The 13,271-nt window shown below is 37.0% G+C and overlaps 1 protein-coding gene across 2 annotated transcripts in view; it reads left to right on the forward strand.

Moving 5' to 3' along the window:
* Positions 1–13,271, forward strand: part of EDIL3 (EGF like repeats and discoidin domains 3) — a 263,073-nt gene that overhangs the window by 199,671 nt on the left and 50,131 nt on the right. For both annotated transcript variants that reach the window (XM_067315585.1, XM_067315586.1), the window contains 3 exons: positions 2,756–2,911; positions 4,020–4,164; positions 10,156–10,340. In XM_067315585.1, coding sequence (XP_067171686.1) covers positions 2,756–2,911; positions 4,020–4,164; positions 10,156–10,340 — 486 coding nt within the window. The remainder of the gene's footprint in view (positions 1–2,755; positions 2,912–4,019; positions 4,165–10,155; positions 10,341–13,271) is intronic.

Genomic DNA, 13,271 nt, shown 5'->3' on the forward strand with positions numbered 1-13,271 from the left:
GGTAATAATATATTTATACTTAAACAAGCTATTGTCTTTTTAAAATGATACATTAAACTCTTGTTCTTATCTTGGTTACTTTCACCTCTTTATTTGTTTTAAAACTAGGACACCCATGTAATTAGAATATATAACATTCTATCCTAAATACATATTTCTCCTGTATCCACAAAGCAGAGCATCTTAAGGTTTGGGTTTTTTTTTTGTTTCCCCCACACAATTGTCAGAGAACAATGCATTTAAAAATGCTTTTAATGCTAAGAGAGTTAGTGCACATTTCACATTGGGAACTCTGTTTCCTACTGAAATACATTAACTAAGAAAGATTTCAGCAGCTGCTTCATTATAGTCATTGCACAGTTGTAATATTTTGTGTTTTGCTAAGCTCTGGCTTGAAAAATTTAAAGCACATAAAAGAAGCCAGACACAATGAACCAATTAATTTCTGGTGTATCCATATGCGCTAACTGGAGCTACCCCAAGCATGAAGTCAGCCCCATGAGAATTTTGTACATACTAAAGCTGCAGGGATTTCTGAGTGGTTTTTTCCCCCCTTCATTGAGGTTTTCCTGCAAACATTGACAGATTATATAGACCTAATTGCAAAACAGTGTGTCCCATTTTTATTTCCTAACTTATTTGAACCTCAATACCATTTAAAGCCAAAGCTCAGCTGATCCAGAAAAATCCTAAAAAGAAAGATTCTGTCTGTTAAAACACAGATGTAAATAAAACTGTATAGCTTGTACATACAGATATCCAGATATGAAGTAAGGGAGTGGGTTTATAGCTGAAAAAAAGGCAGGCTTTTTGATTCCTGAAGCTTAAAGAACACAGGTTAAACATTATGCATAGTTAAGTGAGTATTTAAAAATTAAATTATTTTTATTTACTTTTGATAATTATATAACCAAATCCTCCCTTCATTCAGTAGGACTATTTTTTTCTCAGTTTGAATTTCTAACACAGTATCAACCTCTTTGCCAGATTAATTTTGGGTGCTTTTTTGTGTCATTGTTTCACTTCTTAAATTGCAGTGATTGTTTTGTTGTGCATTACAGATGGAGGCTGGGGCATGGAAAGGAGCCAGTCTGCAAATATAGTATCAAGTGATTAAAGCCATGGTTTCACTAGAAGCTACTCTTTCTTCCATAAAAGAAAAAACATTTTCTCCATAAATCATCATCCAAAAAACCTTCCCTAGATTATTGTCTGTGTTCAGGGCTGATAATAGTCTCTGGAGTTGTCCTCTTATAATAACATTTCTTTTTTTACCAGGGGAACATAGGGCTGGGACTTGTGTGTGTGTGTGTGTGTTTGTGTGTGTGTGTTTGTATTTTGGGGGGAGGGTGGTGATTTTTTTGAAAGAATGTGGGGAAAAAAGAAGTTTCCCAAGACTGTAAATGGATTAGGCGTGAGTCTCTTCTTATTTATACCTCTCTAAATTCCTGATTCCATTCACTACATTGTAATTGCAGAAGTTCCTGAATTTTCCTGGCATAGATAAGATCTTGTAAAAATTCTGAACTTTCATGGGGCTGCTTCTCTTCTCTCTCGCAACAATCCAAATCAGGTCTAAATCTCTAGCAGAAAAACATTGTTATTCTAAAGGTGTATGAATGTTTACTCTTTACTTATACAGGGCAAATGGGGTAAAACTACAGTGGCGTTTCGTCCCTGCCTGGGGGCTGCCATCCCAGAGAGGAGGGAGCACCATGGTCGCCCCAGCAGCCGGGCAACACGGACAAGGTTCTTTTGGAGGAAGCAAGGGCTAAAGTAGCCTAATGTGTCATTTACATTTTTCCAGTTCATTACTCTTTATTATTCCCACTCGCCTCCTTTCTTCACACATCTACCTGTACCTTTATGCAAGCCTCACAGTGTGACATCACTTTATTAAGCTTCATTTGGTATAGAAGTTAGAGATTTCAACTGCCTGTCAGTATGGGGTGGGAGCACAATTGTCACAGATTACTTCTTGATAGTCTTCATTGCAGGGATGAGGTTGATGATGCTAATATTATTTAATTTATGAATACAAGAGTCTGAAATTTATAAGAATATAGTTAGCTTTCACATATCATAGATACATAAGCAAGGGAAAATTAAGGCTGTGACTTGTAATTTGAACTCTACATACATCTTCATTTTTTACTTTGTGGTGTTGAGGCTAGGCCAGACAAATACATTGGGAATGTTCATATCCCTTAATAGCCATTGGTATTTTGCCATTGACTTCTTTGGAACTGGCATTTCGCTCATGATCTTTAAATCTGTGAATTTTCAATGAGCATCAAGGAAAAGTCTGATTTCTTTATAGTGCATCTGTGTATTTTTACTTAGGCTTTGACAAAAAAAAAATATTAACCTGAAGTTAGCTTGGACTCTTTCAGATGGAATTCTAAATTGCCTTCTAATAGAATGGAAGGTCCAGCCTGTGGTAAATTAAGTGTATTAAAGTGTTGTTGCATTTCCTTTTTAGATATATACAAGCGCTGTGTTTGTGTGTGTGTCTGTGTGTGTACACATACACACAAAGACAGCAACATAGTACATGCTTCTTGTTCAAAATCTTTTATTTATTTATTTGTTTATATATATATGACATGAATGAAAAATAAGCAGAGTTAATGCAAAAATAGAGATAGTCATTTAAATGCTACAGTTCTCTTTTTTTTCCTTGGAGTTAGAAAGAAATCTAATAACAGAATTGTGTCCCTCAGATGTTTAATGATGATATGTATTGTTATTTCAGATAAACCTGCAGAGGAAGATGAGAGTCACCGGAGTAATAACCCAAGGTGCCAAGAGGATTGGAAGTCCAGAATATATAAAATCTTACAAAATTGCATATAGTAATGATGGGAAGTCATGGTCAATGTACAAAGTAAAAGGCTCAAATGAAGATATGGTAAGATTAAGTCATCTGTATATGCATAAGTCTCATGGTTTAGCTGCCTTCAGAAGTATAAGATATCTTTAGTAGATAAGCATAATTGCCTGACAGAGAAACAGAGAAAGCAGTCTGATATGTTGCCTTGTTATTATTTTTCTCTGAAAAAAACCCACAGCAAAAAATTGCACTTTCTGTCTACTAAAAATTTCTTATACTTTAATTGATGGTTGTAAAAATATTGTGTCCCAAGGCTAGAATAATCCTGTTTATTACACTTAACTGATTTTCATTTTAATTAGTTTACCAGTAATTACTCATTACTCTGTTTTCAATTTAGTTTTATTACATTGGCAGATTAATGTTAACCCTTAAAAACATAGAACCCATTCATCAATGCTAATTTCTGCATTGCACAAACAGTATCATCCAGTAAGAAGTGTATGTTTACGATTTATAGTTACAATTTATTTTTATAGAGAATTCTGCATGCAAAGCAGCAAGAATCGCTTTACTGTGAAAGTTAAAATAGAACTAAGACACTTAGCAGCATTCAACATAGTTCCTCTTATGCAGGCAGGAAGTTGAAATGCTGTGTGAAAAGGTGTATAATGAGGGAAGAAAACAAAATATAAGCATATCTAGTTAGAGTGAGGAGAGAATAGAAAAATGCTTTTAGGTTTAATTCAGCTCCCACTGAGATCAATGGAAAGGTTCCAGTAGACTTTGGTGGAGCAGTTTCTTGAAGTAGACAGAAAAAATAAATGTCAATCAATGTAAATAATTGCAGGCTAGATTGAACAGGGACTATTTAATACACTAATTTGAAAAGAAGATGTAATTTAGTGCATTAGAAGCTCCAGCTTCTAGGAGTGACAAGTCAAAGGCCCTGATTTATCAGAGGCAGCAAACACATGCCTGTGTAAGGCAATGGCAGTTAGGCCTTCCTTAAAATCCTGAGTGTTGGGCACGAGAAGTGAAAGAACAGCTTCTATTTGTGAAAAAGTCACAGAGAACCAAGGAGGAAGGTTAGAAGGACAAAGGGGATATGTTTGAGGCATGGAAATGAAATGAACATCTCGTAATTCTCTTAGCATGTTTTTATGAATATGTCATTTTTTCATAGGTGTTCCATGGAAATGTAGACAACAACACTCCGTACGCCAACTCCTTCACACCACCAATAAAGTCACAGTACATACGGCTGTATCCTCAGGTTTGCAGAAGACACTGTACTTTGAGAATGGAACTTCTTGGCTGTGAATTATCAGGTAGGTTTTGCAGCAATTGCCATATCTCAGAAATGAACAAACAAGCAACACATTTTTGTGCCAGTGATCTAAAACAGATCCAATTTATTCTTGTTGAAATGCAGACGGCATCCCTGAGTTTATCCAGATACTTACTTGTCTCTTTTTATGTAAATGATATAAGCAACAATAGTCACTTATGGTGGGGTGGTGGTGGTAGCAGTAGTAGTAGGGTAACATAGCACCAATGTAATAATTCTTAGTAAATCTTTTGTGCACATTGGCCTCCAGTTATGTGTGACCTAGAAAAGGTCAGTTGTAGCAGCTTTAATAAGTACCAAGAGATATCAGGAGCTATTGTGGCACATATTGCACAGGCGTTGAGATGGTCTCTAAGTCGCAGTTACGCTCAGTACAGCCAAAACAAAATATAGGAAGAGAAACAGTTGCTGAGAACTGAAGCTGTTGCCCCAGAGTCTGCTGTGCAACTCTGAACAGAACCAGGAACCACAGTCAATCTGAGTCATTTCTCATGACTGCTGGATGATCACACTTGCTGATCAAGATATGCTGCATGGCATCATTGGACGTACAAGAGTGCTTCATTTGGACTGGAATAAGGTATATTTTGCTGGGCTGCTTTAGAAAAGATTTGAGTTTAGATTTGCTTTGTGGCTTTCCAGTGGAAGCAGTGATTGTGTCTTGCAGGAAAAGTAAGTGAAAAAGTAGAGCCAATATAAACCGTCTTAAGTTTTAGAGTAGCAGATGTTATAGTTCATAAATGTAAAGCCTGACCTGTAGCCACTCTCTGTGAGAACCATGCTCCTTTACAAATTCAGTAAAGCATGTAAATTTTTTTATGTTTTTCAAGGGATCAACCTTTTCCAGTGGGAGTGCTCCACAAATTCATTTAAAAATGATTTTTATGTGACTACCTGCTTACTGTACAAACAATAGTCATCCTGTTCACGAATGATATATCAAAACAGTAGGAGTTAAATAATCTTCAGTCCCCTAGTGGCATCAAAACCAGATTCAGAAATGAAAAGTTAATGCATTAATCTCAGTGTAGCCCTTTTCCAATAAAGATAGATTTGAGAGTAAATAGAAAATTCTGTCTAGCTGCTTTAGTCTATTAGGGTTTTTTTGTTTTTTTTTTTATGTCTTCCATTTCTGGAACCACAATTTAGCGTAAGTCCTTGCCAGAATGACCAGGAATTGTTTTGCTCAAAGAACTGCGAAAGCTACTAAAGTGAATTCATTTCAGTGGTCTCCTAACAGTTTCAAGGTCATCATTTCTTAGAACTGCAGGCAGCCAAGGCTCAGCAAAACAATTTCAGTCTTTACTGAAAGGAGAGTATAATTATACGTAAAGACAGTCCAATGCTCTCTTATTCCAGGTGGTCTGTCTTAGACAGAAGAGTATGTTGAGAGATCTGGCTTCTCTAACAAGTAATGGAGCTAGAGAAGAGAAACACTACTGAAGGGAAGGAGACTATGTTCGGGATGATCATCCTAAAAATGAACCCTTTCTTAGGTCATACTTCAGCCATATCTTCAGCATATGGTCACCTATAGACTCATTAATAGTTTAACTGACCAGGACCATAATCAGATTTTCTGAAAAGCATTTTCAATGCTTATGTAATCAGCCATCAGTACAATACACATTTATTAATTCTCATGGCCTTGTCTTCCTGCCTTACTTGTGTTTTGCACATCTCTGCATTGTAAATTCCTTTCCCTCAGAGTGTACTTAGTTGGGGGAGACACAGATAACAACTAATATTTCTTATAATACCTTTTATTCATTAAGCTGTTATTAGTAGTATAATCAAACTGTTATTAACAACAGATAGCTGTTCACACAACACATTCACTTACTCACTCAAGCAGTTCACTCACACACTCAAATGCTCACTCATTATTACTCGTTATTCATTCATAGTTACCTGGCTGCAACAGCAGCTGGGAGGGAGGCCAAGCCCAGCTGTATCCTCAGAACCAGGGGGTCACCCCAGCGTGCCAGTGGACACTGGGTAGGTGTCTGGGAAGTGCTTCGCACGGTCCCTTGCTTCAGTCAAGTGTGTATATAATCATGTAGTCTTCGTCTGTATGGCAGATTCTCCCTTCTTGCGTATGCTCCAAGATATGTGTTGTTGTCATTAGTGTTTTTTAGTGGCCTTGCACAAATTCAGCAGATTCTTGGTGTTCTGAGTTTATCAGTTCTTGCGGAGGAATGCTAGTCCCCAGAGCATATCAGTCCTCAGGATACTTTCACATTTGTTTTCTGGAAACTATTTCTCCATCCAAACTTATAGGTAACTATAGAATCCATTCACACAAACTCATATGCAAGGAGTCTTTATAACTTCTGCATTTAAAACTAGATTCCACTGCTCCTGTTCATCTTCAGCAATATCTAATCCTGAAAAGAATTCTATGTGTGTAAATGGGAGCATCTATTGGCTAAAATACTACTCACAGTTAGCAAAAGAAGTAGAAATTCTCTTCATATTTGTCTGTTAAAATGTTGTTAGATTTACAGCACTTTTCAAAGTTTCAGACAAGCTCGATGAAAAGGAAGATCCTGGACTTCAGGTGTATTTTCCTATCCAGTTGCCTATATTTTTCTACATAATTTTGAAAATCTCTTTATTTTCACAAGAGAAAAAGTATCACAGTATTGATCAAAACAAAATCACCTTTGGCCTAGCATAATTTGCCTACTCAATACTGCATAAATCCTGGTCTGAGACAAGACAAATGCAGACCTTTACATGCAAATCTGGGTGATGGAGCTTTTCTGAGTTCCACCAGCACTTGACATCTACATCATCTCTGGTTTTGCCTCCGCTGTATCAGAAATTTAATATTTCCTTGAGAGTTTGAACTTTGTTGAAAGAATGGTAGATGAGGGCACTGTATGGGACTCAAAGAGCAAAATGTTGTGTCCTTGGAAGAAACAACAGAGAACAGCCTCAGTGTGGATTCTTTCAATTCTCAGACCCTCATCTATGCTCTTACAAAGTGTAGATTCCTCATTATTTCAGTACAGTTTCATTGGGCTAGACCAAATAAGAAGCAACTATGAACTTAGATAAATTTAAACATACATAGTTATCATTTATCACTACTCAAAACATCTCAGATGTGTTGGCCTAAAATATTCCTCTGAGCTTAGCCATAAGTAACTCTGCATTAGCTCTCACTGATTTTAACAGGTTGTAAGAAAGGGAAGGGACATTTAGTCCTTTCACAGGGATATTATGAAACAAATGTAAAGAACGTACAGTACAGTGAAGAGGAGATGTTCCAGGGAGTCATGAGCATTCTTATAAATATACTTCTATAGTGGTGATTATTTACTGACACAAAGTTTTGTAAGAGTTTGATCATTCTGTCCTTTGTGCTCAGGGTGAGAGCTCACCTATCAAAAGGAGGAGCAGCAGGGTGGAATAGGGTCTGGGAAGTGACTATTTGTGATCTGTTATTGTTGTCTTTGGTACAGCACTAAGATGTTGTTCTGTCACCCGAGTGCACAACAGCAGCCTTTTCTGGTTCTCATTGTTCTTTCTCACTTTCTCTGTTACTTTTAATAACTGTCTCCCTTCTGCTTTTGTTTTTCTTTAGTGCAGTGGAGAAAGAAGGCCAGTGTAAAATTCCATCACTGGGAGCACTACACATACACACACACAAAAGCACACACATTTGTTGTTTCATACATCAATAATCGTATTCAGAAGAGATAGAATGGGTTCATTCTCTTTGAGAGATTGGACCACTGCTGAAAAACAGTTTTGACAACCCATGTTTTTGTGGCAGAAACCTCCTTCAGGTTCTTCAGATGAAACATTCTTGCTGGCAGCCCTTGTGATCTAGGAGTGATAGTTTGGAATTGAATAATAATCAAAATCCTTTTCTAAAGCAGCAGATGACTCTCTCATTTGCACTGTCAGTTGCTCTCTCCTACTCTCAAGAAAAGTGTTTTGCTGCCGTTTTAAACTGGGTGGTTCTTTCTACAGGCAAGGCTATGCAAGCTTCCTTTCATGCATTAAGAATGAGTTCTGAAAATTTTTCAAAAATTAGCTCTGTTTTTTGTTTACATTTAAATTGAATATAAAACATTGCAGTATTTCAAAGTTTAAGTAAAATTGTTAATATACTAAAGAGCATATTGTTGTCACCTCTCTCTGGTAATATGCATTTACTCCTGCTATTGTTTCCTCACTTGAAGAGCCTGGTCTTATCTCCTCTGATTTGAATGCATAATAATTTCACTTAACTCTGTGGGTTAAACTGGCTGGAGAAACTGAAAGTAGAATCTGACCAGAAGATCTTTGCTAATAATATTTCCACATTTCCAAAGAAAATGAATAAAAATCAGGTCTTTAAATGGGGGTAAGCATACTATAGAGGAAACAAACTTTTAAGAAAAAGAGAACCAGCTTCTGTATCTTGCTCAAGTAAAGAAAAACAAAATAACGACTTCGGGTATTTTAAGTGATCACATTGTGCTCTGGTTCTATCAAGAGACACAAGCTGAGCAAGGTCATGTCACAGCAGTAAAGCCTTCATGACTTACATGACTTGCATGCTTTAAGAAACACAGCTGGTGACTTAGCAAATGACTATCTGTAAGGAATCAGCTCAGCAGCTCAGGATGTGAGTGTCAGGTGGAAAACCTCTGTCTTCCCAGTGATAGATAAGGTTCTGTGTATTTGCAGTCATGAGAGGATGACACACCTCTTGCAAAATGAGATGTATTAAATCCTGGGCACATTCTGACTCAGTGAATTAGAGTATACTAAAATATTATTTTCAGGTTGAATGATTCAAGTGAACTAATTAGGGTCACCAAATCTGTAAAATGTAAACTTTGACACAACTGCTCATATGCAGATTTTTGACATCTGAGGCAGATAGAAAGTGAGAAAACACTTATTTTTATATTCCCTCGCCATCTTTCACCTTTTCCTCAAACACCCATCAAGCATTATTCCATCCAGTCCTACATTCACCCTTTCTAACCTCTTAGCAGCCCTCTCATCCTCAGTCACTTGACTTGCCTTCCTTTTCTTAGTCTTTTTATCTTAAAAACTAAACAGCTCATCTATGTCTCCTGGCTTCCCGTACTGCTGTTACTGTGCTGCTGTTAAAGAGCGTTTCTCCTGCTGTCGGCTTGCTTCCTCTCTTTCTGGGTCCAAATGTGTCTTCTGTGTTCCCTCTGTCTCCTGATTTCCAGTATACAGTAGCAAGGTAGAGGACCATAGAATCAGTTATTAACTTTATATTGTTTCTATTTTTCTAAGGACACCTAGCAGAGAAAGGGAACACCCAAGGTCTGTCTTTAGCTACAGTCAAAATAACTCTATGTGGGACATCCATCTGGTTTAAACAAATAAACCTTTAACTCTTTAATTCTCCTAAGCAATTCTCCTATTATTTTCCCTCCTTCACAGTCATTATTTTGTAGTCTTCCATTCTGTCTGGGTTTTGGGTCTTTTTGATTTTCAGCTGGGTGTCAGGTAATTCAAAGGTGTAAAAGACCTCAGTGCTTGTTAACTTTTTACCTCATTAGTGGTGTGAACAAAAATTAATGTTTTTCCTCAATACATAAACACACATAGTTAATGTGACATGGCATAAAAGCATGATAAAATTGAACAGAATAAAGGCAACAATGGCAGGCTGCTGGGCAGGAAAAGAAGACAGAGATTAGAAGAAGAGACAAGAGTCATCTTTTCTGCTTGTTTCCCTTCATAAATTTATGCTAGGATAAAATACTTCAAATTCTTTATCGTATTTTCGATTCTTCCAAGGTAAGGTGGTGTTGAAATAAAGTGCTTCGAATTGGCTATTTTTCATTTGTTTGTTTGCAATTTCCCCCAACAATATCCTTGATTAAAGCCCATTCTTTGAGAATTGCTACATTTCTTTCCCATACAGGAAAACCTAAACCACTTACAAAGATAAGTAAGTAGTGTCACAGATGTTATTTTGCTCCTCTAGGTTGCTCGGAACCCCTGGGGATGAAATCAGGACATATACAGGACTATCAAATTACTGCCTCCAGTGTTTTCCGAACGCTCAACATGGACATGTTCACTTGGGAACCTAGGAAAGCCCGGCTCGACAAGCAAGGCAAAGTTAATGCCTGGACCTCTGGCCACAATGACCAGTCACAGTGGTTGCAGGTAAAGTTTTGTATAAATTTTCACAAATGTTTACCATATGTTTCTGGTATGGAAAAGGTTGACCAATTTAGGATTATATCTTGCTTCATATTCTGAGTATAACCAGCCTAAGTCTGTCACACTTAGATGGTGAAGCTAAGAAAACCTACACAGATCTCATATCTTTGCTACCTCAGGTGCACTGCTCCATTACAATTCAGACTGTGTGGCACGCAGAAAAACCCGACTAGGGAAGCCTTCAACTCCGCTTGCCAAACCTTCAACTCAAGAGGTAGAGAGCAGCCATGAATATTCCTTTGCTAATGGATGCAAATAGAAGTCACAGACCTGTTTCACTGACTTCTTGATAGCTTCCTGAGAGATTTATTTTCTTCCTTTCTGTCCTTCCAAAGCTCCCTGGAAAAGCACATTTACTTGAGCTCTGTGCACATAGCAAATCTGGCCCCTAGAAATTAGCTTTGTCTAATTGAGACTGTTCAAAATTACTTTCCAACATCACTCTGAAACTGGTAAGATTGATTCAGTACATGAATTCATTATGAAGTTGTGCACAGGAATTGTTTTCAGTCTGAGAGTGATTTATACAAGTTGGTAGTAGGCTAATGTGAAAGATTGCGATAAATCACCATGTGGAAGCCTATTTGACCAGTCACTGACATATTTACATTTTTTGAACTGTTGAAAATTGCAGTATTTTGAGTCAGCTGCTGGTTTGCAGCCAAGTTCTCAGCAGGAAGCCACAATAGCACTAGACGTGCTACTAACCCCCTGCAATCTTTTCACGTATAAATTATGACATATGAGCTTTTTTACCTATGGTTGCTAAGCAATTTAGCAATGTGATTACTATCTTTTCTCCAAGTTTACACACACACACAAAAGAAGTAGCAGTCACCTTGTCTATTTATCATTTGAATAATTGAAGATACAGGGATTTGGTGAAAGTTTTTTAGAACAGCTTGTTGATACAGCAGTTAGTAACTTTTGGGGAGGAAGATGTTAGTGTTGTGTTTTATGGTAGAGAAGCAGATGAAAATGGTTCTCCACACAGAAGAGAGGCAGTTGTATCAGAACCAGTTTTAGCTCCATCAGTGACTCCAAGAAACCAGAGACTCTACAGAAATATTCTGTGGTGTGTTATTCCTCCTGTGGATAACAATGGATTTTTAATTAACTACAGATGGCAAGGAGCTGTAAAGCTAATTCTTATATTCTAAAATCTTCAAACTCTTGCCGTATTTGAACCTACCTGAACGTACAAATTGATTTTGGACCTGTGTGACCACTTGCAGGCTCTCTGCAAGTCCCTGAAATATCAGGCATAATTTTTTTGTCTTGTCAAGGGCAAGTTGTGAAAAAATATTTATATTTTAGTTATTTTACTGCTATGATACGATTTCGGAAGAATTCACAGGAACATGACTTTTTTACCCTCTCCTAAAAGTCATTATATTTATGGTATTTTTCCAAGACAGTATCATAACATTTCTTGTTTGAAAAAACAAGAAGCATTAAAAAAACACTTGTTTTTTCTGTGCTTAGACTGGTGGTTAATTTCTGCTATTGGCTGATTATTTTGAATTCAGTATCCAAGTAAATGTGGACTCAGATGCTTCAAGTCTAGGTAACAATTCTGTAAGAAAGATATGCTTGTCATTTAAATTTGTCTGTTCATTATTGTTCTCTTTGCAGGCAGTTCTCTGTTTTTTCTTTAAAGCTCAGAATATTGTATTGTGACATTTTAATACTCTGGCTGTAATTTTATCATCTTTCTGCTTTCATAAAATTTAGTCAAAACATTTGTAAGAAAAAGTGTGTGAAAGCAAAGTTATATCTATACCCTTTTCACTCAGCAATCACATATTACAAAGAATGATCCCATCAGCAATTCCATGATACCCAAAACAGGGTTAACTTTATGTTAAAATGGCTGGCCTATCAATATGGGATTCCATGGTGTTAGCTTTCCATACCTTTTGAATTTTCCCTGCATGCTACCTTTATAATTTTCATTAGCAACCCTATAAAATTGGGTAAAAACCTACTGAGTACCTTTAAAAAATATTGTCTTAATATTGTGGTATAAAGGAATATCTTGAGTAGATCTGTTGTGACTTGCAGTTATTTTAGAAAAACCTTGCCTAAATGTCAGTGTTCCTCTTTTTAAAAGCTTCTGTGCCAACATACATCTCAGAGTGCCTGCTGTGATAATGGTCACTGAGAGCCGATGTTTGTATCATGTGCATAAATGGTGTTTGGTTGTTATGGGCAGTTCTCGGCACTTTTGGATGAACCCTAAACATAAATTTTTCTCCATCATAAGCTGACATTGTTTTATTCTGTTTGTTTTGTCACCTTCAAAAAGGAAAATTTTGAAACTTCTGTCCACTTCTTTAAAAATATAGGCATTAGTAAGTTCTTTGTCGTGAGTGTGCTGGATTGCTGCATCTATAATTTAGCTCCAGAGGCAGGAATTTGAAGTGTTATGTGGCTTGGCACACCGACTGTGTATTTCCCTAATTAAGAAGAGTATTCACCTTATCAGCTACGATGGTTGAAAATCCATTGTGATCTAAAGGCTACTCAGTTAAGAACTCCAGGTTCCCCACACAACACACTGTTAGACCAAACACCATCATTAGTAATGGGAGAAAGTATTTTGTGATGTGGGGGAAAAGTTAATGAGTGTAGGTGACCAAAATGGTCCTTTTCCAGCTCTGAAATCTATCACTTCATCCTGAAATCCTCAAAAGTCAGTTCATGAGAACTTATTTTTTAATCAAAATTTAGGTCTGAATTCTCCCACGTGCTTGCTTCAGGAGGCACTCTTGCCAGTCCTTTATGGATGATGTTCCAAAAGCCATACTACAGTGACTTGGCCTAATTCATAGTGCAAGAGCTTCCACTGACTTAGGTAACCTGCCTCGTTAT

This window comes from Apteryx mantelli, chromosome Z (genome assembly GCF_036417845.1).
Source record: "Apteryx mantelli isolate bAptMan1 chromosome Z, bAptMan1.hap1, whole genome shotgun sequence".
In the NCBI taxonomy this organism is placed as follows: domain Eukaryota; kingdom Metazoa; phylum Chordata; class Aves; order Apterygiformes; family Apterygidae; genus Apteryx; species Apteryx mantelli.